Source organism: Charadrius vociferus, unplaced genomic scaffold (assembly GCF_000708025.1).
Source record: "Charadrius vociferus isolate BGI_N301 unplaced genomic scaffold, ASM70802v2 scaffold16, whole genome shotgun sequence".
NCBI classification, from domain to species: Eukaryota; Metazoa; Chordata; class Aves; order Charadriiformes; family Charadriidae; genus Charadrius; species Charadrius vociferus.
The window spans coordinates 2,685,320-2,710,218 of record NW_009649167.1 but is presented as its reverse complement, the minus strand read 5'-3'; the positions used below and the strand labels follow the sequence as shown (position 1 = coordinate 2,710,218).

Here is a 24,899-nt window from a genome sequence, read left to right as displayed (position 1 = left end):
GGCGGTTACAGCAGGGCCTGGGCGGATCGGGCTCCCTGTCCCTCACCGGGATTGCACCTGCCCGTCGCTCGCAGCCGGGCTGGGTGCTCTCTCGGTCTCCCACTTCTAGGACCTGGCTTCAGCGTGGGCGGCAGCCTGCTCGGCAAGCAGCTGGCCTGTAAGATGGCACGGATGGACACCCCCCTGGGCCATCCTGTGCAGGCTTCATTTCTCCCACCACCTCGCCATCTGCCAGAAGCCAGCAGGTTTCAGCCTTGCGGGCGTCTGTTGAGTCATTGTCTGTGGGTTTTTTTAGTATTGATACAGTTGAGTAAGGTTTAGGGAGGTGTGAGGTAGTAGGCGTATGTCATCTGAGATCTAGGAAGGCATTTGCTAAAGCCATGGCTGATGTGGAATGTAGCTGCAACAGAAATATTTCAACAAATTAAAATTATGTGCGGTGGAATTTCTTAAGTGAATGTTTCAGGTATAGTGAGGCACTGTAGTGTTCAAATGTGAAAGCAAAATTGACTCGAATTTTCACATCTCATTGGGAATGATACTAAGGATTTAAAGATTGGGGGGGTTGAGCTAGTGGTGTTTTTTTTCATACAACTCTCTAGCTGAATTTAAAAATGAAATGGTATAAGGACATAGTATCTGAGATCAAGGACATCTAAGGAACATGGTAGTGCTGTGCAAATTTTATTCACTTCGTAATTGACGGCCTACTGTGAGTCAGTATTTAACTAACATCTCAAAATAGTACTAGAAGGCACTGCTAGTGGAATTGTTGTCTATGGAATAATACCTTCATAATAGCAGAACAAAAAACCTAGTACGGTATACTAAATGTTCTGTCTGCTTGTCATTAAATATTCTAGTCTTCTCTGCATCTGTGGATGTGATGTTTGGGGTGTCTAGGTAGACTGCTGCAATAGAGAGGAGTATTTGGCTATATAATTTTAATTATATGCTTATTGTTACTTTACTATTTAATATAACTGATGTAAAATGATTGTGCAAAGCAGTACTAGTCATTAGAATAGGAAACTGCACTTAAACTGAATGGAACTTTTTTGTTTCTACTTTTGGAGGAAAGGATACTATGCAAATGAAATCTAAGTACAATTAACCACTGAAAATACTGCATTTAAATAAAATGTTTATTTAGTTTCTTAGTTGTATTTTTTCTCCTTGATTTTTTTTCCAGTACCCCACACGTGACCATAAAATATGATTCTTTGCCTACTGCACCAAGCTTCTTAAGTACTTCTTTTGCCATTTGGTCACCTGGCTTCAACTACAATGGTAAGTTATGATTCAGGTAATATATTTACAGATCTTTTCACTCTAGTCTGCTAGCTGTCTGGCTGAATGCTATTAATGTTTCTCATTTTCTCAAAAAAAAAAATAATCATATTTTGCTTGTCACTCCTGAGTTCTGATATTTCTTTTTTCTGGGATGTCTTCATTCATAGCTTGTAAATACTTACAAACACTTTGTTCACTGTCCAGTGCATCATATGAATTATCATATAAAGCTAGTGGTGTGTTCTCAGTCATGACTGGTATTAGACAGTTGAGTACAAAGTATAAATCTTACCTCCACATAGTATTCTTCTAGTCGCAGGTGACAATATTGCCATGGATTTCTACCTATTGTCAAGCAGTCAGTGAACTGAATGTCTGCAATCATGCTTCTATCCACTAGACCTATACAGAAAACAAGAGTATTTGACATACTCATATTAACACTTCAAAATTTTAATGTTCTGCAGTGGCAGGTTCTAATGAGTAATAGCATATCAGGTGCTCTTTTTTCCAAGGACAGGTAAGAAATTTTGTATTAGAGACACTGTAGGTGAATGCTAAAAAGCCTGAGTATTTTTCCTGTATATTTCTTAGCTGTTACTGTAGTATGCTTTTCTGCACTGAATTCTATTCTAATTTGTATGAAGTAACTAGTACTGCCATGTTTTGGATGTGGCTCATGTGCCATCTGTTCCTTGATGTTTGAGTAAAGTTATTTGCTTTCATGAACAGCTGATAGGGATGGGTTAAACTGAGGAAACAACACACACACACATATATATATATATATATTTGTGTATAGGAAGGAGTACCAGTTACTAGTGTTTCTGAGCTTTACTGAAGAGTGGAAGATTTTCCAAAACACTTCTCTTTTTTGAATAGCATAGCCTAGATTTCCTACTTGTCATGTCTAATGGTTTTGGTTACTATTTGTTATTACTTTTACTAGGTGTAATTTCTGTTCCTACTTTTAATTATAATTGTCTTTCATTGTTCTAAGACTTCATAGTTTAGTCAGAACCTTACAACTGTAGACACTTCGTAGTGGGCTAATTACTCGATGCAGTTACATGAAGTTTCAGCTGTGAAGTTTAGTATCTGCCAAAGAATGTTTGAGCCCGTCTTCTAACTATAAATTCTTATCCGTAGTAAGAGTTTTTGTAGTGGTTTTTATGTATGAGGATGTTTAAACAGTTAATGTACTTTAAAAAAAAAATCTTTGTAATTCTTGCAGCAACAAGCTTTAGAACTGGCATTGGATCGTGCAGAGGTAAGAAGTAGCTATGTTATTTGCTTGTACATAATATATTGGTCTTACAGTTAAAAAATAACTATTGTATTTTTATATTTCTTCTGAAAAGCGGTGGAGGAGTATGTTATGTCAATATGTATGGGTGTGTATATAAATAATTACCCATACATGTAACACTGGTTTTGCAAAATTCTCACTAAAATTGCTGTCATGTATTTGTCTCTTACCTGTTGTACTGAGACCATCATCAGGTGCAATGATGCAGGACTTCAGTTTTCCCCTTTTAAACCAGCAAATCTGTGTGCTGGCACACAGAGCTGTACATGGCACAATCAGAGCTGTACAGTGGTGATCCAGAGACAGCTGTCAGAAATACGTGGCAAAATCCTGTCTGTTGTTTTAAGGGTAACTTAGTTAGAATGAAGAGACAAGTGCCTTCATGTTTATGTTCTTTCATGCTGACATCTGATATAATGGTTACCTTGAACCCTATTATGGGAAATATATGTTTCTGTGGGAGAACCTCTCTTCATTGAAATTCTGAATTAAGCTGTTAATCAAAATACTTTAGCCAAGCAATAGAGATCTGGAAACACCTCCTTAGAATACAAGATACATTTAATGTAGGATTATATCTTTATTCTTTTTTAATTCAAATATTTAATGTACTCGAATTGTATTTTTAATGCACAGCTTTATAGAGGAAAGTAGTGTAAATGCAAGAAAAAAAGGGAAAATTAAACTTCCTGAAGTTGGTTATGCTGAGGGGTACTTGATTTGTAAATAGTGTGGAGCCAGCATGCATGAATTCGATTGTATCTTAGCACAGGAACTTCAGTAGTGTTAACTACTACAGTAGTTAACTAAGTGCAGTACTGTTACTAACTACTACAGTAGTATTTACTACTGTAATTACAAAACATGAATGTAAAAATCAAGACTTTGCTTGCAACTCATGCCATAGCCATGAAATGCTGTGTTAACAGCTAAATTGAGATGTCTCCTTGTTGAGGACTGTAACATACACCAGATCATGTTCAGTACACTTTTGAAACAGTCATGTACCATAACTGTTAATTACTTTCTGTATCTATAGAACACTGTCTGTTAATGATCTAAAGTTGCATGGTAGCTAGAATTAAATTTCTTTGTAATATATATGTTGTTTTTTGGTTTACTTTTCTCTTCTAGTATATCATTGAAAGTGCCCGTCAAAGACCTCCCAAAAGAAAGTATTTATCCAGTGGAAGGTAGTAAGAGTTTCAGTATTTAGCTTTTAAATAGCATTTCTTTGATTTAACTTCAGTTACATTTTAAGCATTTTTTAATTTCAGAAAATCTGTATTTCAAAAACTCTATGATTTATATATAGAAGAATGTGAAAAAGAGCCTGAGATAAAGGTAAGTGGAAACTGCTGAGAAGCTTTTCATTGCTGTCTGAACAGGCAAGTTCAGAAAATATTTATTTTATTTCACTTAATTTCTTTGTTAAAAAAAGAAATGAATTCTGGTTACTGTAGTAGTTACCTAAGGCTAACACTACAGGAGAAACAATTGATATGACTTTTATGGACTAAACTGTGTAATTTAGTAGCATCATTGTCGTGGTTTAGGCCAAATTCTTAATCATCTTAATTCAGTTTGAAATAAAAACAAGCTGATGGGAGGACCAATGGCTATCTGGTAACCTTAAATCTGCTTTTGAAGATATTAAGGTAAAATGCTGGCAGAGGATTGTAAAGGTTGTGCTCTTGAGATGCTTTTCTGTATATGAAAAGAGAGAATGTCAAAAGAATGGTCTAGAATGCAGAGGTGTATCTAGCAAGTTTATTAAATAACTGCTATTAAAATAACTGGGTGATATAATATGAATAGTAAGGCCTAGACTGGCTTGAGTGGCCTGTTCATTCTGACTGAATCTTCTGTCACTGCAGTCAGCTGTGGTCAAGTTCAGGGCCAGTGTCAATACCACAGTGTGCGTTGTTGTCAGTATCGCTGTTTCAGAATCAATTGCCTAGCATGACTGCCATGGGAAAAAATGTGGAGAATTTTTCAGAATCTGTGCTTTGTTTTAAATTCAGAATTGTTTCTTGGATAACTAAGCTCAAACAGGCTTAGCAACTATAAATCTAAGGCGTAAAAGGCACAAGCTATGTTGCTAAGCTGTGAATATCAAATGGAATGAGAAGAACAAGTGGGCAATCTGCTGTATTGATGCTTCCCAAAGAAGTAAAAACCTATGAGAAGACAAATGTCAATTAGATATTAGTTACTGATCATCTGTAATTCTTTTTGGTGATTCTGATGTAGTTGGTTTTATTTAGCATTTGATGCTGATTCAGATCACAAACATGAGTAAGGTGTTTACAGACTTGACAAGATTAAAACAACAGTCATGAATGAGTAACAAGCTATTTGAGCATCAGGGAGAAGATTGGCCTTGCTAGACTGAAATCTGGGGAAAAAAAAGTAGGATTTCAATACGATAGTTGTTGCTAAACTAGAAGGCACTTGGCAAACTTACCCAGCTATAATAAAATTAAAGTAGTGAAGAGAGTTATAACATCACAGTAGATTAAGTGGATTATTACTGGTCTAGATTTGAATAAAAATGTAAGTTCTTTATTGTGGAATTGGAAGCTTACTATGATAGAAGAAGTTGTATTTGGAGCCCTTATTCACTGAGCTGAGATGTGGAGAGTGAATAGATATCTTGGTCTCATGTTATGGATTATAATTATGGAAAATGAGAAGCTCAAAGATCAAGGTGCAAAGGTTAGAAGATAATGCTATTGTGAAACTTCATCTATGAGCATAGGGCTGCTTATTTGTCTCTTAATTTGCACAGTAAAACTGAAGAAGGAAATGGTATTCTGACTAGAGTTTGGCCAGTTACTTGAATGTGGCTTAAAGGTTTTATTGTACATAACTGTCAAAATTTCTATTCCAGTATTGTGCCATTTTGATGATACAAGTTGTAATTATGTTGTCCACTCAGAAGCAATTTTTAAATTGAGACTCAATATTATTTTTCAGTCTTAACTTTCTCCCTTTATCTTGGCTCTTGTAATACTGCATTTCTCCCATATTACTATTTTCGACCTTGCAGTTTACTTTCTCGCTTACATCCTTGTTCTTGGTGTTCGTGGGGAAGACCAGATTTTCCACAATAATTCACAAAGGACTAATTCATTATTCATCCTCTATTAATGCAGTCTGCCCAGCTTCATCACTTCTCAGTGTCTCCTCTATTTGTGCATATGCACACTAGAGAGAGAACTAACTATGTTGAGGTGATAATCTAGAGCAATTTGTTGCATTTGGACTCTAGTGTGCAGCATTCCTGTACCTAAAAGTTGAAGGAAATAAAAATCAAAACAGTAATTTTGGAAGCAGTCTTCAATATCATGAATGTAGAAACAGACCTGGTCTGTGGGCTGGAAGGATCTATGCTAGGCAGGTAAATCTGAGGGGCTGAACTAAAAAATAAAAAAAAAATAAATTGCTGATCTGCCACCTATTCTCACTCAGTGCCTTGTGACAGCTGCACATGGGAGCATCAGTCTGCAAGCACAAAAGCGTCTCAGACTAATGAAAGTTTCAGAAAACTGTTAGTGAAAGTCACTTGAGCCCCATGTTGGACTAGTGCAAAAATAGTAAAGCCCATATCTGCTACTTTGCTGTAGAAGTGCTTCGAAGAGATACAGTGGTAGCTGTGGATAGTGAGTAATTACGATACATGAATAAAGCAAATAAAGCCAGATAATAGTGGGATTTTTGTTTGTTTGTTTTGGTGGTATTTTTTTGTCCTTGATTAATCTCTAATGGTGATGAGTGATGTGCAGGGTTGGGTGACTTTGGGAAATTGTATAAAACATCATCTGTTGAAGTTGAGACAAAATTGTACCTTCCAAGGTGCATCTTCTATACATTCGTGAAGTGGTACTGGCATTAATGAAATGTGTGCGAAGTCAAGGAAAGAACCTGGGGTGGTTGTTTTAGATTTTCATTCCACAGAGATGTAGTAAATAGCAACAAGAGCTCTTTTATGGAGGTGATCTCTTTATTTTATATTTTTTGACCGACTTTTTCAGTCATAAAGGTAAGTGGGAAAATCGATTTAAGGTGCTACAGTGATGGACACGAAAAGCAGTCATGATAAAGATAAAATCATAATTTTGTGTAACACTGGTGCACCGTTGGAGGAGTCGGTATTAAATTTCGCTCATGGCCAAGGATGGAGGAGTAATAAACATAGCATAAGATCGCTGCTTCAGTCCTTTTTTGGCAGGACTTCATCATTCTTTATTCAGTGGTAGTCATCAGAAGTCACTGGGAGTGAAGGAAAGCACCTGTGCCTTCTCTGTGCTGCTTCCCAACCATCACGTGGTCACTGCGGTGCGGTTCAGGAGGGAGGAGTGGTGATTTTCTGTGGATGAAGTCAGAGAGGGTTAGGAGTTCTAGCTCAGGTAACAGAGCAGTACAACTGGCCTGGTTGCTTGGTGGCTGAACTCTTGCAATATACTGCAATGAACACTTAAGAAATGTAATACACCTCAGGCAATCCTTGATCTTTAAAATCTTTCTAGACAACACCTGACCTAATGCTTAATATCAGCTCTGAGCTAGTATCTCTAATAGCCAGCTGAAAGAAGAGAGCTGATTTTTGTAGTCAGAAAACATCTGGGGTAAATATGGGGGGTAGTTAATAGGAGTTTTTGCATAAACTCCTTCTTTGAAGAAGGTTTTGCATAATGGGCTGCATCACCATAGTCCTATATGAGGAATTGGCTTTCCTGGGTAGTCTCTACCTTTACTGTTGCCATGACATGTTTTCCTCATTCTCCTGTGCTCCTCCAGCTATTTTCCCATTAGTTCCAGTACCTAAAGGGGGCCTAGAGGAGAGCTGGGGAAGGACTTTTTACTAGGGTATGTAGCGATAGGATAAGGGGGAATGGCTTTAAACTGGAAGAGGGCAGGTTTAGATTAAACATTAGGAAGAAGTTTTTCACTTTAAGAGTGGTGAGGCACTGGAACAGGTTGCCCAGGGAAGTTGTAGAGGCCCCAGCCCTGGAGGTGTTCAAGGCCAGGCTGGACGTGGCCTTGGGCAACCTGGTCTAGTGGGAGATGTCCCTGCCCATGGCAGGGGGGTTGGAACTCAATGATCTTCAAGGTCTTTTCCAACCTAAACCATTCTATGATTCTTTAGGATTTATGTGCTACTTTGTCCTTTTCTATGTGTTAGTTTCCACAATTTCTGAACTGTAAAAGGCAGTAGGATGTAGTCACCATTGTTCATAACGCATGGGGACGAGTTAACTTTAGGCAATGGTTCCAAAACGATATAGCAGGAGATGAAAAAGATTTTGCTCCTTTTTTTCTGCATACCTGTTAAAATGATCTGTTGCATTATATCGCTGTGGGATTTGGGGTTTTGTTTTCAGTACTTGTTTCTTAGGAACAGTTCCCTTACAAGTAATGATTCTGCTTTCTGTCTTCCCAGTACCTCTGGAAAGATAAATTTATTCAAAAAAAGATAGCCCACTACTACTTAGTTAGGTGTATGTGAAATGAGTAGTTGGACAGTCTGAGTGCTAGGATTAATTTCCAGGGAATGGCTCCACCCAGACCTGTTATTCAGCTATGAAATGTGCCCTCCAACTAGAAGCTGTAAAATTATCTCAGGTTTAGAATTCTTTGTTTTAAGTTCTCAGGGGGCTTTTAAAATGTTTAAATTTGTAGGATATACATGGAGTCTTTGTAACATGCTAATTAATTTTAACAATCTGTTATTGTGGAAAAGATCATTCTTACAGTTAAAAAAGGGAATAGTCTCTGCAGCTGCTGGATCTAATTTCAGCAAATACAGACAAAGCAATGCAGTTAAGAAAGCTTCCAAATGCTGTCATTCAATATTTTAATCCTGGAAAGGAATACCTGCTTCTATTGGGAATATTTGAAAGTACTAAGTATTTTGTTGTTGTTACCAAACAATGTATACGTATAACTGATGGTATAAATGGTGCTTATAGAAATGATACAAATAATAGTGCACTTTAGATTTACAACATTGTAGCATAGGGTCATTCTTGTCAACTGTGTTGTCTGTGGACTTATAATTCAAGGGTTTTTTTAATTTAAGAGTGTCTTGTTTTTTAAAAAAATCTATATAAGTACTTATAATAATACATAATGAATATACTTTGGATACAGTCCAATTAAATTTAAGTGGCATTGTTCAGCGATATACTTCAACATTAATCTAAATAGTACTCATATTCTAGCAATTGTTTTTTTATTGCTACTAATTATGTGATAGTATCATGTTCATAAGCAATGTTTACTTTTAAAGCAGAAGCTGAGGCGAAATGTGAATTTACTTGAGAAGCTGGTTATGCAGGAGACGTTGTCATGTCTGGTAGTGAACCTCTATCCGGGAAATGAGGGTTATTCACTTATGCTCAGGGGAAAAAATGGTTCAGGTAATATTTTTACTACTTATTTTTAAAATACTCCGAATGCTCTAAAAATAGTTAGAATGTGTTGTTGCTTACATGTAACTGTTTCACTTCTAACGTAATCCCTTTTGGAAAAAAAAAAACAAAAACAACCAAACACAACTGTACTTGAACTAAAAATTTGCGTAAAGCTGTGAGGTGCTCAGGAACAGCAGGACAATGGTGCAGTGTAAATCAGTAGATATAAGTCTTTTTGATAGCCTTCCATTCCTTTATATTCCCCCTTAGCTTCCTGAGTTGCTTGTCTCAGTTTCTCTTGCTTCGGGCTGCTTCTGCCAAATTGTTTCTTTCACTGCTTCCTAAATCTAGGTCTGACTAAATTCTAGTTGAAGATGTCCCTACTCATTGCGGGAGGTTGGACTAGGTGACCTTTAAAGGTCCCTTCCAACTCAGCTGGAACACAGATGCATTTATCATAGAATAGTTTGAGTTGCATCTTCACGCCACTGGTACTATGACATGCAATTGGAGCATACAGTATATCAGCTGTGACCAAAATTTTGTCCCATTGAGCTATAAAGACATGTTGCAACAATAAGAGCAAAATAAAGCTCTGGGAACAGAAATGGATGTAAAAAAAATAATGCTATGCAAAAAATTTGCCTGTTTGGATAGTTTTCCACTGACCCTGCTTTTTCCTGTGGCAAGCTTGTTTTATATTTCACGTTGTTAAAGTTTGAATTTGATAGGCAAAATAAAAGCAATTTTTGTTTAAATTCAGATTCTGAGACCATTCGGCTGCCTTATGAGGAAGGAGAGCTGCTTGAATACTTGGATGCAGAGGAACTACCACCTATTTTGGTTGATCTTTTGGAAAAATCTCAGGTTTGAAAGTTTTGTTTTCAAAAAACTTGTTTTGTCCTCAGATAAGCCTTGATTTTTTTGAATGCTTCACATAGGTGATTCTCACCACAAGATGTAAAACACTTGTGCATTTGGAACTATAATATTTAATACCCCAAATAAATATTTTATTGATATATAGGGGAAAAAAAACGTTGAGGAGGAAGGTATAGAAAAGAGATTGTTATGGTTAAGGCTGCCAAAAAACTTCAACTCTTTGCTATAGCAAAATGTCCTGTTTGTCATTATGAAATACTTGACATGGGAATTTCTTAAAACTACATTGCTGGCATATGAAAATGCTACATTTGGAGATTGTATTTTAGGTATGTCTCCGTATGTAGTAAAGACCCATGGTCTGACAAAATTGGTGATTAGTTTTATTTGTAGTACACTGAATATTATATAACAGACTTCTTTTTGGAGGCAGGGGCTGAGGCAGATTAGTAAATAGTTGTTTATTTACAAGTTGGTTTCTTGTTTCAACTAGGTTAATATTTTTCATTGTGGATGTGTCATAGCAGAAATACGTGACTATAGGCAGTCTGGTAACATGAAATCTCCAACGTACCAAAGCAAGCACATTCTTTTGCGTCCTACAATGCAGGTAAGAAGTGTTCTAAGTCATTCCTCCCTGTTATGGTAGTTCCTAGACTGGATACGAACTGTTACTGAACATATGTTAAGAAAACTTATTATTTATTTGAAAGCTAATTACCATTATGTTTTCTTCCTCAGACTTTAATTTGTGATGTGCATTCTATAACAAGTGACAACCACAAATGGACACAGGTTGGTTAGCAGCTATTTGAAAACTTTACAGTGATGTGGTAAATACACAATTAAAAAAAATTATTTAAATCATTTATTTATTTGCATAATAAAATCTGATAAACAAAACTGGTTATGTTTTTGATTAATTTAAACTGTCAGTGATGTGCATAGTGCTGCATAGGACACCCTCCAGAGAGCTGCCAAAGTAACTTGTTAACAGCATCTACCCACAAGGTGCCATAGAAAACAGTAGATTTTGTAGAATCAGACCTTAATTTTTGGTAATGCAGAATGACAGCATTGGAGTTACTCTAACTAGTTTACCTTACTTCATTCATCTTCAACATACATCCCCAGAACAGGAGTTGGAGTCTAACGTCACAGTTGCTCCCCTAGAATCATTTTGCTCTTGATACTGTTACAATAAAAAGAATCCTAAGTAACAACAGTTGTACAGGTATAGTTAGTTAAATGCTGAATAGCATGGCGTACTCAATATTTTTGTTTGTATTTCAGAGACACAATCATGCTCAAATCCTTTTCAAATTGTAATCTAAAGTCCCGGGTGGATTATCTTCATGGCACTGATTGCCAGTCCATCAATATAGATCATTGACAGAAAATGGATTTTTAAAACAAACAAACAAAGAAAACACAAGCGAAAAAACAAAACATGCTCTCTAGTTTTCAGAAGGATTTATTTTCCTATTGGAAACCCCACCCAAAGCTCTGTAACTCACAGGAATGGCTAGCAATACTTAACTGTTGAATATTTTCTTTTGTTGACTATCCACACACAATGTTTTCAGTTTTCTTTAAGATAACGTGCACGTATGCACAGGTATATATCACCTTAATTAGTGTAAATGTTTTCCTATTTTTACATTTATTAATAGCTGTGTATATTACAGGAGGACAAACTCCTACTTGAAAGCCAACTTATTTTGGCTACAGCAGAGCCTTTGTGTCTTGATCCTTCAATAGCGGTGACCTGTACTACAAACAGACTCCTGTACAACAAGCAGAAGATGAATACCCGCCCCATGAAACGGTAGTTCTCAGTGTGAAGCACGTTGAGACTTTCTTTGAAATTTTGCTTCTCGTATGCAATGCTCAAAGTAATATCTACTTACATATTAGGAATATGAGAAACAGTCAAGAAATGATATTTTTAAGTGTGCAATATTGTACTGTATTTCAATTAGTAGTAGATACTGAAATATGCTTATTTTTGTATATCAAAAGAATGTGTATATATATTATTTTCTTAACATAATACTTTATTGCAGTTTTGATTTTGTCCTTTATTGCATAGTTCACGTGTAAGCCAAGTCAGATGACAACTCAGCAATGTAAAATATATAAATGGATATCTTGCATATTGGTCTCTGAGCCGTTAAAAGATATTTACAAGTTTAACCCTGAGTGAGGAAATTAAGGGAGCTATATGTATGCTTGAGGTTTAGGCTAAATAGAAGTGTAGGCCTATTAGAATCTTAGAAAACTTAACACTAATGTGGAATGCACGGTATACAAAACGTTGAATTTGTTTCACTCTTGGGCACGACTATTCAGTTTTTTCCACAAAAGCTTGAAATGGTTCATATTTGTTCTACGAAAAGAGTTGCATTCACTCTGAAGAATGAAAATGTACTAATGGCCGGTCGGGATTACTGAAATATTTAAAACTAGATTTGCATTGAAATACTGTGCTAATGTACAACTAGTGGTAATGCCTAAAAAAGTAAAAACAGTGAAATTGATTAACCTGTCCTTAAAATTAGAGTTTGGTGGTCAACAAACTTTCCACTAGAAAAACAGGGAAAGGTGTTAAATGAATGTCCAGAACAGCGTTAATGTACCAATGGATTTGGCATGAGACAAAGAATGGAGGGTAGTTACTTTGTTTATAACTTTGTAGTTATGTAAGCAGTACACAGACCTTTTGACAGAACTGAAGTGTATGATGATACACAAATACTTTAAGCTTGGCAACTTTTTGGTTAGTTACTCATTATGCATTTCAAAAATAACGCCATTCATAGTGCTGAAACACATGAACAGAATACTAGTGTTTTTTAAAAATAGGAAATCAAGAGTTTGCGTTATATACAGTATAATCCAGAATAGCAATTTTGAATTATTATTTCAAAACCTGTCTTTTAGTCTCAGTGTAAGTAGAGTTTCCCTGCATGTTTTTGTGTTTGTACAGAGGCAGTGGGGAATTTCATTTTGATGGTTATACAACCTTATCTGTCATTTTACCGTAGGTGCTTCAAAAGGTACTCAAGGTCGTCTCTGAACAGACAGCAGGAAGTAGCTCACTACTCAACTCCACCTCAGCTCAGACTACTTGACTACTTACAGAAAAGAAAAGAGAGGAAAGGAGCACAGCAGTATGACCTCAAAATTTCTAAAGCTGGAAATGTAAGTGTTCGGAGACATAGGTGGGTATACTTCTAATTATTTATTTAAAGCATTTGATACGTTAATACTGCTTTTTCATCTTCCAGTGCGTGGACATGTGGAAACAGAACCCTTGCTATTTGACTGCACCTTCTGAAGTGGATGTAAGTCCAGTTGTTACCATTAGCAATTACTAGCAATTGTATCGAACATTGTATTGTATGAAAAGGTCACTAAAGAGTATCCCATATCAAAGAATGACCTTTAAAAAGTGGGAGTGACTTTAATGTTTAATTTTTTTTTTTCTGTACTGTAAGGTATAAACACAAGCTAAACCACATTGGAATAAATTGCAATTGTAATGTCATAGTTTGGATGAGATAAACAGTGCAAACAGACCTTTAGTATTGTTCATCTGTGGATTCAATGCACGCCTGTCTGTTTGAACTTGTATGATAATACAGAAAATAGAAAAAGAGATGAGATAACAAAATTGTGTCACTTTTCAGCTTGGTAGCAATTCCTCTTTTTTGACATGTTATGATACTATGGGACATAATATTTTCAATAGTTTTATTTTTTATATGGGAGATCAAGTTGGGAATTATTCTGATTACTCCGTGTGGATTCTTCTCTCAGAGACTTTTCTCTTCACAGTCTCAGTTTCTGGCACTGCCAAAACACATACTGCTAGCATACAGAAGGGACTCAGTAGACTAGACGAGTCTGTAGCTTTGGACTCAGTAGGGCTGGTAAGAGTGCGCATTACGCATGAAATGATGCTGTGAGTTTGTAGAAACCTTCTCTCCCTTTGCACTGCAACAATGTTGTACCTTACCTATTTAGTCTTTTAAGAGTTACTGGTATTGTGAAATTTCTTAACCATTCCGTGTTGCAGGCAGTGATTTCAATCTGTAGTCTTAAGCCATGTTTCACACTTTTTTAAGTTTAACGTAGCAAATATGGTATAACAGAATAAATATAGTAAAATTCGGAAGGTTCGCTTTTTCTGAATGCATAACACAAAGGGGGAATGCCGTATAAAGTATCAAGCTATTCTTGTCTTGTTTCTTGCACTCACTTTTAAAAACTATCATGTTAGCCACTGTTAAAACCAAGAAACTGTGCTAGATTGGCTTTAACTCTGGCCCAATATGACTTATTGTTCTTTCTTTTCTGATATCTACATTTTCTTTAAGGTGGAAAAATATGCCAAAGTGGAAAAGTCTATCAAGCCTGATGACTCACAACCAACTGTCTGGCCAGCCCATGTGAGTAGTTTAGATCTTTGGCCAAAATTCTGTGTCTCTGATTAAAATGTCTCTTATTTCAACAAAACCTAAGTAATGTGGGAATAGTCTTCCCTCCCCCAATTTAATTAATCTTCCATGTGTTATATAGACACAGAAAGATTACCACAGATACATGTAATTTCATGCAGTGCAGCATGCATGTGATTGGTCTGGTAATTTCCTCAGGTTTTCCAGAAACACAAGGAAAAGCAACTCTCATCTCCTAAGGAACATGTGCTGTTGCTGTATAGTAAAGAAAGCATAATAAGTTAGAGAGCAGTACTCTGCTCAACAAATTGCTTTCTTCACTCAAATACTCAAAGACTGATCGAAAAGAGCTTCTGTTGAAATATTAAATTTGGAAAGAGATTAAGTAATGTCAAATACCTCTTACAAAAAGCTCTTTCTGCAATGTTTAAATAAAACCTTAAGATTTTTGGCACAAATTACATGATTTGATAAGAAGTAGTCATTTAATATAATTAGCTGTAAATCAGTTCATAATATCTTTCCTCTTAATCTTTATTAACAGCCTCTATTACAACGTCTTTGTAGTTTCATTAGCAAAAAGTAATACTTTTCCCATACAACTTAATCTTCATCCCCAGTGTTTTACTCAGAACATTTTTTTTCATTGTCATATAGAAAGTTTTATATAAATTATGTTTACCCAGTCTGCCTTTCCATAGCTAAAGTGATTGTTTAGGGTTTGCAATACTTTTCTATTTTTAAGAGATGGGAAACTTTTTCTTCTCATCTCTTTGGATAATTTCTTCTCAAATCGTTTTCATTTTAGATAATGCACCCATTCTTATAGAGTGTTTCTTGCTGTATTGTATAGAACTGTCATATTTTACTAGCTGTTTCTGTTATCACTTGTTTGAGACTTATTTGGTTATTTTCTTTCGTGTTTTTAGGAAATAAAAGATGATTATGTGTTTGAATGTGAAGTTGGTAATCAGCTTCAAAAAACAAAACTGACCATTTTTCAGTCTCTTGGCAATCCCTTGTACTATGGTAAAATTCAAACACTCAAAGGTGATGAGGAAAATGACAACCTATTAACTCCATCACAGTAAGTTACACGTTCATTTAAACTGTGCTATGATCTGACAGATGAAGGAGGACAAACCCTGCTTATGACTTTGTCATAAAAGTACTCTAGAGCTAGAAATCTGACTTGAGTTTTGTTTGAAAAATTCAGCTAACGTACCTAATTTTTTTTTAACCAAAACAAAACATGTTCAAGCAACCATCATGTCTTAAATATACTTTTATGTTAAATCTGCATGTTATTTTACATTAAGGATCACAGAATCACAGAATGGTCAGGGTAGGAAGGGACGTCTGGAGATCACCTAGTTCAACTCCACTGCCAGAGCAGGGTCACCCACAGCTTGTTGCACAGAATGGCGTCCAGGCGTGTTTTGAATGTCTCCGGAGTGGGAGACTCCACCACCTCTCTGGGCAGCCTGTTCCAGTGCTCTGCCACCCTCAAAGTAAAGAAGTCCCTCCTCATGTTAAGATGGAACTTCCTGTATTCCAGTTTGTGCCCGTTACCTCTTGTCCTATCACTGGGCACCACTGAAAAAAGGCCGGTCCCATCTGCCTGGCACCCTCCCTTCAAGTATTGATAAAGATCCCCCCTCAGTTGTCTTTTTTCTAAACTGAAAAGACCCAAGTCCCTCAGCCTTTCCTTGTAAGAAAGATGTTCTAATCCCCTAATCATCTTTGTAGCCCTTTGTTGGACCCTCTTCAGCAGTTCCCTGGCCTTGTACCGGGGAGCCCAGAACTGGACACAGTATGCCAGATGTTGCCTCACCAGGGCAGAGTAGAGGGGGAGGATGAGAGGATGATCTCCATCAGCCTGTTGGCCACACTCTTCTTGATGCACCCCAGGATGCCGTTGGCCTTCTTGTCCATGAGGGCACATTGCTGGCTCATGGTCATCCTGTTGTCCACCAGGACTCCCAGGTCCCTTTGCACAGACCTGCTCTCCAGGAGGTCAGCCCCCAACCTGTACTGATGCATGGGGTTATTCCTCCCCAGATGCAGTACCCTACACTTGCCCTTGCTGAATTTCATTAGGTTTCATTGGGAGACACATATATTGTATAAAAACAAAACAAACAAAAAAACCCAACCAAACAAAAAAAAAATCAAAACAACTCAAATTGTGGAGACACCATGAGACATTTTTAGCACTCTTTTTCAGTGTTACTCGTAATTTTGATTGTTGTCAAAATTTGCCTGATGCTGTGAAAACATGAGACTTCGTTATATTATCTTTACTCTTACTCAAAAAAAATTAGGCTAAATAAATGATGAAGAAAAACGTGAGCTCCTAAGAAGCTTTGCCATTTTGAATCTGCTGTTGTTGGCTGTTGTTCTACAAAGAATCTCTCTTCTTGGCTCTTTTTGTTGCGTATCAGATTCTTTGTATGGAGGAACCTGTGCAGCAGAATAGGCTATAAATTTCAGTAAGGCAAGGAGCAGTGAGCCTGATCAAACTTTAGTTCTGTTAATGAAAGTTATTTTTATTGCATAGTATGTAACTCCTGTCTTATTTTTTCTTAAAACATCCTGAGTATTAGGAAGACTTTATCCCTAGACTGAGCTATTTACCGTTTGATTCCATACTATTGTGGTTTAACCCTAGTCGGCAGCTAAGCACCACACAGTCTATTGCTCACTCCCCATCCCCCTTTTCCCACCCCCAGTGGGATGGGGAAGAGAATTAGAAGTAAAAGGGAGAAAAATCATGGGTTGAGATAAAGACAGTTTAATAGGTAAAGCAAAAACTGCGCACACACAGGAAGCAAAACAAGAAATTTGTTCACTGCTTCCCATCAGCATGCAGGAGTTCAACCATCTTCAGGAAAGCAGGGCTCCATCACACATAACGGTTATTTGAGAAGGCAAATACCATAACTCAGAACATCCCCCTTCCTCCTTCTTCCCCCAGCTTTTTATTGCTCAGCATGATATTACATGGTATGGAATATCCGTTTGGTCAGTTGGGGTCAGCTGTCCGGGCTGTGTCCCCTCCCAACTTCTTGTGCACCCCCAGCATGCTCATTGGTGGGGTGGTGTGAAAAGCAGAAAAGGCTTTGACTCTGTGTAAGCACTGCTCATTGGTAACGTAAACATCCCTGGATTATCAACATTGTTTTCATCACAAATCCAAAACATAGCCCCATACTAGCCACTAAGAAGAAATTTAACTCTTCCAGTCGTAACCAGCACACATACTTATTGCTGATCTTCCTGAAACAGCAGTGCTACCTTACAGTTCCCAGAATCGCAGAATGGTAGGGGTTGGAAGGGACCTTGAGACATCATTTAGCCCAACCCCCTTGCTAAAGCAGGTTCAGCTAGAGCAGGGTTGGCAGGATCACATCCACGTGGGTTTTGAGTATCTCTAGAAAAGGAGACTCCACAACCTCTCTGGGCAGCCTGTTCCAGTGCTCTGTTGCTTTCAAAGTAAAGTTTTTCTTCATGTTGAAATGAAATTTCCTGTGTTCCAGTTTGTGCCTGTTGCTTCTTGTCCTGTTGCTGCGCACCACTGAAGAGTCTGACCCCATCCTCTTGCCACCCACCCTTTAGGTATTTATAAGTGTTGATGAGATTCCCTCTCGGTCTTCTCTTCTCCAGGCTAAACAGACCCAGGTTTCTCAGCCTTTCCTCTTAAGAGAGGTGTTCCATTCCCGTGATCATCTTTGATTCGGTGGACTCTCTCCAGTAGTTCTTTATCTTTTTTGAACTGGGGAGCCCAGAACTGGACACAGTATGCCAGATGTGGCCTCAACAGGGCAGAGTAGAGGGGGAGGATAACCTCCCTCAACCTGCTGGCCATGCTTTTTTTAATGCACCTCAGGATACCATTGGCCTTCATGTCCGTAAGGGCAGTTTGCTGGCTCATGGTCAGCTTGTCCACCAGGACTCCCAGGTCCCTCTCTGCAGAGTTGCCTTCCAGCAGGTTCGCCCCTATCCTGTACTGATGCATGGGGTTATTCCTCCCTAGGTGCAGCACCCTAGACTTGCCCTTGTTGAACTCCGTTAGGTTTTTCTCCGCCCAACTCTCCAGCCTGCCCAGGTCTCGCTGAATGGCACCACAGCCTTCTTATGTGTCAGCCACCCCTCCCAGTTCTGTGTCATCAGCAAACTTGCTGAGGGTGCACTCTGTCCCCTCATCCAGGTTGTTGACGATTATGTTGAACAAGACTGGACCCAGTACTGACTTCACTAATTACAGGCCTCCAACTGGGCTCTGCAACTGATCACAATCCTCTGATCTCTGCCATTCGGCTAGTTCTCAGTCTGCCTCACTGCCCACTCATCTAACCCGCACTTCGAAGCTTACCTATGAGGTTGTTGCAGAAGACTGTATCAAAAGCCTTGCTGAAGTCGAGGTAGACAGCGTCCTCTGCTCTCCTCTCATCCGCCCAGCCAGTCATGCCATCATAGAAGGCTATCGGATTGGTCAAGCACTATTTCCCCTTTGTGAATCCATGTTGACCACTCCCAATAACCTTCCTCTTCATGCTTAGACATGACATCCAGGATGAGCTGTTCTATCACCTTTCCAGGGATGGAGGTGAGGCTGACTGGCCTGTAGTTTCCCGGGTCCTCCTTCTTGCCCATTTTGAAGACTGGGATGACATTAGCTTTCTTCCAGTCCTCAGGCACCTCTCCTGTTTTCCGTGGCCTTTCAAAGATGATAGAGAGCAGCTTCGCAATAACATCTGCAAGCTCCCTGACCACTTGTGGGTCTGTCCCATCAGGGCCCATGGATTTGTGGGTGTAAAATTTGCCTAAATGATCTGTAACCTAATCCTCCTTGATCAAGGGAGAGTCTTCCTTTCTCTGGGCTTGCTCTCTTACCTCCAGGGTCTGGGATTTCTGGGGGCCAGCCTTAGCAGTAAAGACTGAAGCAAAGAAGGCATTGAGTAACTCCACCTTCTCTGCATCCTTCATCACCAGGGCACCCACCTCATTCAGCAATGGGCTCACATTTTCCCTAGTCGTCTTTTACTATTGATGTACTTCAAGAAGCCCTTCTTATTGTCCTTGACATCCCTTGCTGGGTTTCATTCCAAGTGGGCCTTAGCCTTCCTTGTTGCATCCCCACATAATCTGACAATGTTTGTATATTCCTCCCAAGCGGCCAGTCCCTTTTTCCACATTCTGTAAACTTTGCTCTTCCATCTGAGTTTTTTCAGAAGCTCCTTGCTCATCCATGCGGATTTCCTGCCTCCTTTACCTGATTTATTGCTCCTAGGGATGCATCAATCTTGAACTTGGAGGAAGTGGTGCTTGAATGTTAACCAACTCTCTTGCACTCCCCTTCCCTCTAGAGCCTTAACCCATGGGATTCCTCCAAGTAGGTCTTTGAAGAGGCCAAAGTTAGCTCTCCTGATGTCCAGGGTTGTAGTTCTGCTTCTTGCCCCACTTCTTCCACGCGGGATCCTGAACCGCACTGTCTCATGTTCACTGCAGCCAAGGCTACCCCCAGCCTTCACACCCCTAACTAGTCCTTCCTTGTTTCTCAGCACAAGGTCCAGCAGTGCACCTCTCCTCATTGGTTCCTCCACCACCTGTGTCAAAAAGTTATCATGAGTCCTCTGCAGGAACCTCCTAGGACTGTGCGTGCCTGGCTATGTTGCCAGTTGTGCAGTAAGGCTGGGAATTAAAAGGATCCATAGGTGTTAGATGCCTGGGTTTTTTTGGTAATCACTGCTCTAGTCTATTATTTTTAAGACATTACCAGTTGAAGTTCATAAAAACCTGGATTTTTTTGTAATAGGAAACTATGTCACATGAAGTAAAGGTGCAGAAGACGTTTTTGTTGTTCTGCTGTAAAATAAAACCATGCTCTTTTTTGTTGGTTTTGAGCTAGAGAAACAGAGAAAATGTCTGTAGTGTTTAAAAAAGAACCACAAAACATGGAAGTAATAAGTGTGCAAGCCATAAGTATTATGCAAAAGAGAAATACTTATTTAGGTGTTCTAGAAAATCTTGAGGAATCAGAACTTACGTAAGTGAAATGAAACAATGGAAACCAAATGTTTGCTAAATTATTACAGGTAGGGCTGCTTTTGACATACCCACAGGACACTTAGGTTTATATTTCAGTGTGAGCGTATTAGTATGTTGATTTATTTATACATAACTTTTCTCTGGTACTTTTTACAGTAGCGATTCTGTAGCAGTTATTTACTTCTAATTTTTGAAATTATAAAACTTCCATATTCTGTCTTTTGCTTTGTAGGCAATTTACTCTTAAAGGAGACCATATTATACCATGTGTGTATATTGTATATACAGTTATGAAGCCAAGTTTTTATTTCAAGTACTAAATAATACCCAATGTAGTAAATGGATACAGTATCTCTTGTGCTTTCAGCAGGTCTGAAAGAAGAACAGCATTGACATTTGTTGAAAGTTTTGTGATTATAAAAACATGTTCTTTTAGTCTAATTCATGACTGAAAATGTATTACACGTTTTGCATTTCAGGTTCCTTATTGGTTCGAAGACTGATGCTGAAAGGTAAATGAATACAGTACATACAACCATTTGGCTTGGTGCCAAATAATGAATTTTGTTCCTTTTAGCCATTATGACTGCTAATGTTGTGGTTATGGAAACAGATGCAGAACAGATGAGGAAAATAAGAGGAATTAATCTTCATACCAAGATGTAGGTTACAGTGTGCGGTTTCTATATTTATCAAGCAGGGAAGAATAGAGGAAAGTAAATATGTGAATACAGCTTGTCCCACTACCTAAATTTCAAGCATATTGTTACAGTTACTTGCACAATTATTCTTGATTATACTGACAATAATAAAATTCTGAGAGCCCTTAGCAGGAATTTAATCTTGACATTTTGTATGGTAAATTTAGCAATCAGGGAAATTGTTCATTTGAACTTCAGGTGTAATCTAGGACTTGTGTATATACAACTTATATTTGTGTATTTTGCATTACTTGATTCAGCTTTCATAGAGAAGCAAGTAACAAAACAGTTTTCCAGTATATATTAGTTGTAGAATGATTATGAGTAGCAATTCTGGGATAACTGAGGCACCAAAATAGTATTTCTTCAAACACTTTGTAGTGTGCGTCACATTACAGATACCTGTGTTTCTTTGTGCATATGAGCACAGAACCTTTAGAAAGCAATCTCTGTCAAAGCCGGTTGTGGTTTTGTGCCTTCATAGGAGACCTCGAGGTGCTGTATGTGCCATAGCTCATGCCGCCCCCGGCCCTCTTCTTATGTGCTTGGCAGGGGGACGAGTCCTCAGTTTGGTCAAAAAATAATAGTGTTCTTTGTTTTAACAGATAATTTTGATCAAGAAACTTTTGCTTATATTCTCTCCTGCCTCTTTTGTGCTGATAGAGGCTTTTTCTGTTTGTGCTGTAAGCTGAATTGGGGGATTGATTGGCTGAAATCTAAAACAACAATAATACAGGGGTCTGGTTTTAACTGGGATTGCTTTCCTGATCATGTTTGCCACTGGATTGCACAAACCCTTCAATCAGAATAAGCAGCTGGGTTTCAGGGATTAGGACAGGAAGAAGCAGTAGAGGATGAAGGAGTGCAGGACCACCTTTTTGAGTACTCAGCATTTTATTACTCCGATGCCACTGTTATTTTAAGGCAGTCTAAAACCTAATTGCTGAAAAAAAAGTACACTGCACCCTTTCGTCTGCTGTGTATCTGGGGGGGCCTTGCTTGCATCTGCATTTGTCACGCAGCAGTATATTGAATCAATGCTATACCAAAATAAAGTGTAGTTTATTGTATTTAGGTGTAAGCTAATGGAAATACTCCAGCAGCTTTTCAATGAGGTTCAGGCTGCCAGAGTATAAGCAACAACGGATCTTCAGCTTGATTTTCAAGTCTGCAAGGTCACTTGTACACTCTGCTCATGTTTGTGAAACAGTATTCCCTTAACTTAGTTCTCTCAAATTAGTGGAGTTGTAGTATTTGATTTGGTAGATTGGTATTTTAAACTTGTTTGCCTGATGCTATTGATGCTTTAAGTTCCTGGATACATCACTGATCGTTAGTCTCATAATGTAAGACCTGTCTGTCCTGGTGCTCAAAGAAGAGTGCTTGCTCCAAAAGAGTGTTTCTTAAGCTGTATTTTGCATTTGAAAAAAAAAAAGACAGGGATTAAAAGAAAAGTTAAAAAGGAATAAATTTAAGAAAAAAGCCCAGGAACGTAAAGTAATATAGAGATGTGTTTTATATATCTGCATCTCTATTTTATATAGATATATACTTACATACAAAATAAACAATATATGACTATAACATAAACAATTATGTGTTTAAATATATGGATCTACTTTAGAAGTTTGAAGTTGTTAATCTTTTTATGTCCTCATTGTTTGTTTCAGAGTGGTGAACCAGTATCAGGAGTTAGTACAAAATGAAGCTAAATGTCCTGTGAAAATGTTTCATAATTCAGGTGGATCAGTCAATCTTAGTCATCTTTCTCCAGGGAAGGAAATGGAAGTGAGTTTATCGAGCCATACATTGTTTTTATTTGCACTTGGTTATTGTATTATTAGAATAACTTTTGCTATCCACATTTAAAAGTAAAATAACATAAAAATTTCATTCTCAATGAATTTTTAAATGCTTTATTGTCATAACCATTCAGAGTGAGTATATTGGAATAGTTAGAGGAAAGCACTTTTGTTTTCGCTGTTCAAATGTTGTGTCTTTTAGCCATGTCTTTTTTTATATTTTAGCAGCTGTGTATAGTATACTTAGCTCCAAGGTTTTGTAGCATTTTCCCCTGTTCATCTGAACCTTTCAAAGAGCAGTATAGTAAAATGCAGCTATGCATTTTACAGGTCAGTAAACACAGAAGCAGATGTAGTAGCTGAACTTTTCTTTTACCTTTAGAAGTTATTAAAATTATTTTCTCTTTAGTTTGAAGATGAAAACTTAAGGAAACAAAGCCAGCAACAAAAAAACCCCAAACCAAAACCAACACCAAAACTTTTAAAGTGCATATGTTTGTATGCACAAATTGAGTAGAAATTCCTGTATTCCCAAATTCTCATGCCTGTTGGCCTTGCCTTGTGTTTTACTTGCTGCTTCTGGCTTTCTTCGTCAGATTCAGTACTCTAGTGGTAAACTGTATTTAGGCTCCAACCAGTAGCTAAATGGTTTATCTGTTGGCAATTTCCTTTGCTGCATTTTTTCCCTAAATACCTACTTTTAAACTGCAACAACGTTGCTCTGAAAGGCATAGTTCTTGGTGGCAGCCAGAAGAATGGCATGTAGAGGCCAGCAATTGCAGAAAGGAGTATGAGTGTTTCTGTATAGGTGTATACACATACAGACATACGCGTGCACGTGTATGTATATGTCGACTCTGTCAGCAATTCCATATTGCCTTTATATCAGCGACTCTGTATCAACTCTGTCGTCTGTCAGCGACACTGTGCCTCTTGTATCGTCTGTCATCTACCTCATGTCGACTTATGTCTTCTGTCATCTATTTCGTATTGACTTTGTATCTATTTCACGTCTATTTTATACCGTCTGTCCTGGACCATATGTTCATTTTCTGTTGTCTGTCCTGGGCTCTGTCGACTTCCTATCATCTGTCATTGTTGACCTTATATTGTCTGTCGACCTTATCGACATCTGTCGATATGTCGACCTTATATTGTCTGTCATTGACTTTATGTCAACTTTGTCGTCTGTCATCTATATCAACTTTATTTCATATCAACTAGAGCCACAAGGATGATCTGAGGGCTGGAGCACCTCTCCGATGAGGAGAGGCTGAGAGAGTTGGGGCTGTTCAGCCTGGAGAAGAGAAGGCTCCGGGAAGATCTTACTGCGGCCTTCCAGTACCTAAAGGGGGCCTACAGGAGAGCTGGGGAAGGACTTTTTACTAGGGCTTGTAGTGAGAGGACGAGGGGGAATGGCTATAAACTGGAAGAGGGCAGGTTTAGATTAAACATTAGGAAGAAGTTTTTCACTTTAAGGGTGGTAAGGTACTGGAACAGGTTGCCCAGGGAAGTTGTAGAGGCCCCATCCCTGGAGGTGTTCAAGGCCAGGCTGGACGTGGCCTTGGGCAACCTGGTCTAGTGGGAGGTGTCCCTGTCTATGGCAGGGGGGGTGGAACTCGATGATCTTCAAGGTCCTTTCCCACCTAAACCATTCTATGATGACTAAATAGTCTGTTGTCTATTTTATATCAACTTTATATCTATTTCATGTCTATGTCCTATCTGTTGTTGACTATATGTCGACTTTATTTCTATTTTGTATAATCTCTCATCTACTATATTTCTACTTTATACCAATTTTATATCATCTGTCATCTATTTTATATCGACTTCATATCTATTTCATCTCGACTTAACATTGACTTTCTATCTATTTCATATCAACTTCATAACTATTTCATATCAAATTTAGATCTATTTCATATCAACTTAGTCATCCGTTGTCAACTATACATTGACTTGATGTTGATTTTATA

General features: G+C 38.1%; 1 protein-coding gene across 2 annotated transcripts in view; it reads left to right on the top strand.

The window, feature by feature from the left end:
• Nucleotides 1–1,192: 1,192 nt before the first annotated feature.
• Nucleotides 1,193–24,899, top strand: part of SUPT20H (suppressor of Ty 20 homolog (S. cerevisiae)) — a 37,910-nt gene continuing 14,203 nt past the window's right edge. Inside the window, exons 1-15 of one of the 2 annotated variants that reach the window (XM_009888410.1) lie at nt 1,193–1,290; nt 2,528–2,563; nt 3,737–3,795; nt 3,880–3,946; nt 8,901–9,027; nt 9,785–9,888; nt 10,397–10,513; nt 10,645–10,698; nt 11,592–11,731; nt 12,951–13,107; nt 13,194–13,250; nt 14,286–14,357; nt 15,296–15,453; nt 20,897–20,929; nt 22,789–22,906. In XM_009888410.1, the coding sequence (XP_009886712.1) occupies nt 1,288–1,290; nt 2,528–2,563; nt 3,737–3,795; nt 3,880–3,946; nt 8,901–9,027; nt 9,785–9,888; nt 10,397–10,513; nt 10,645–10,698; nt 11,592–11,731; nt 12,951–13,107; nt 13,194–13,250; nt 14,286–14,357; nt 15,296–15,453; nt 20,897–20,929; nt 22,789–22,906 (1,302 nt within the window). In that variant the 5' untranslated portion in view covers nt 1,193–1,287. Of the gene's footprint in view, nt 1,291–2,527; nt 2,564–3,736; nt 3,796–3,879; nt 3,947–8,897; nt 9,028–9,784; nt 9,889–10,396; nt 10,514–10,644; nt 10,699–11,591; nt 11,732–12,950; nt 13,108–13,193; nt 13,251–14,285; nt 14,358–15,295; nt 15,454–20,896; nt 20,930–22,788; nt 22,907–24,899 lie in introns of both variants that reach the window. The other variant, XM_009888409.1, reaches the window with a different exon arrangement.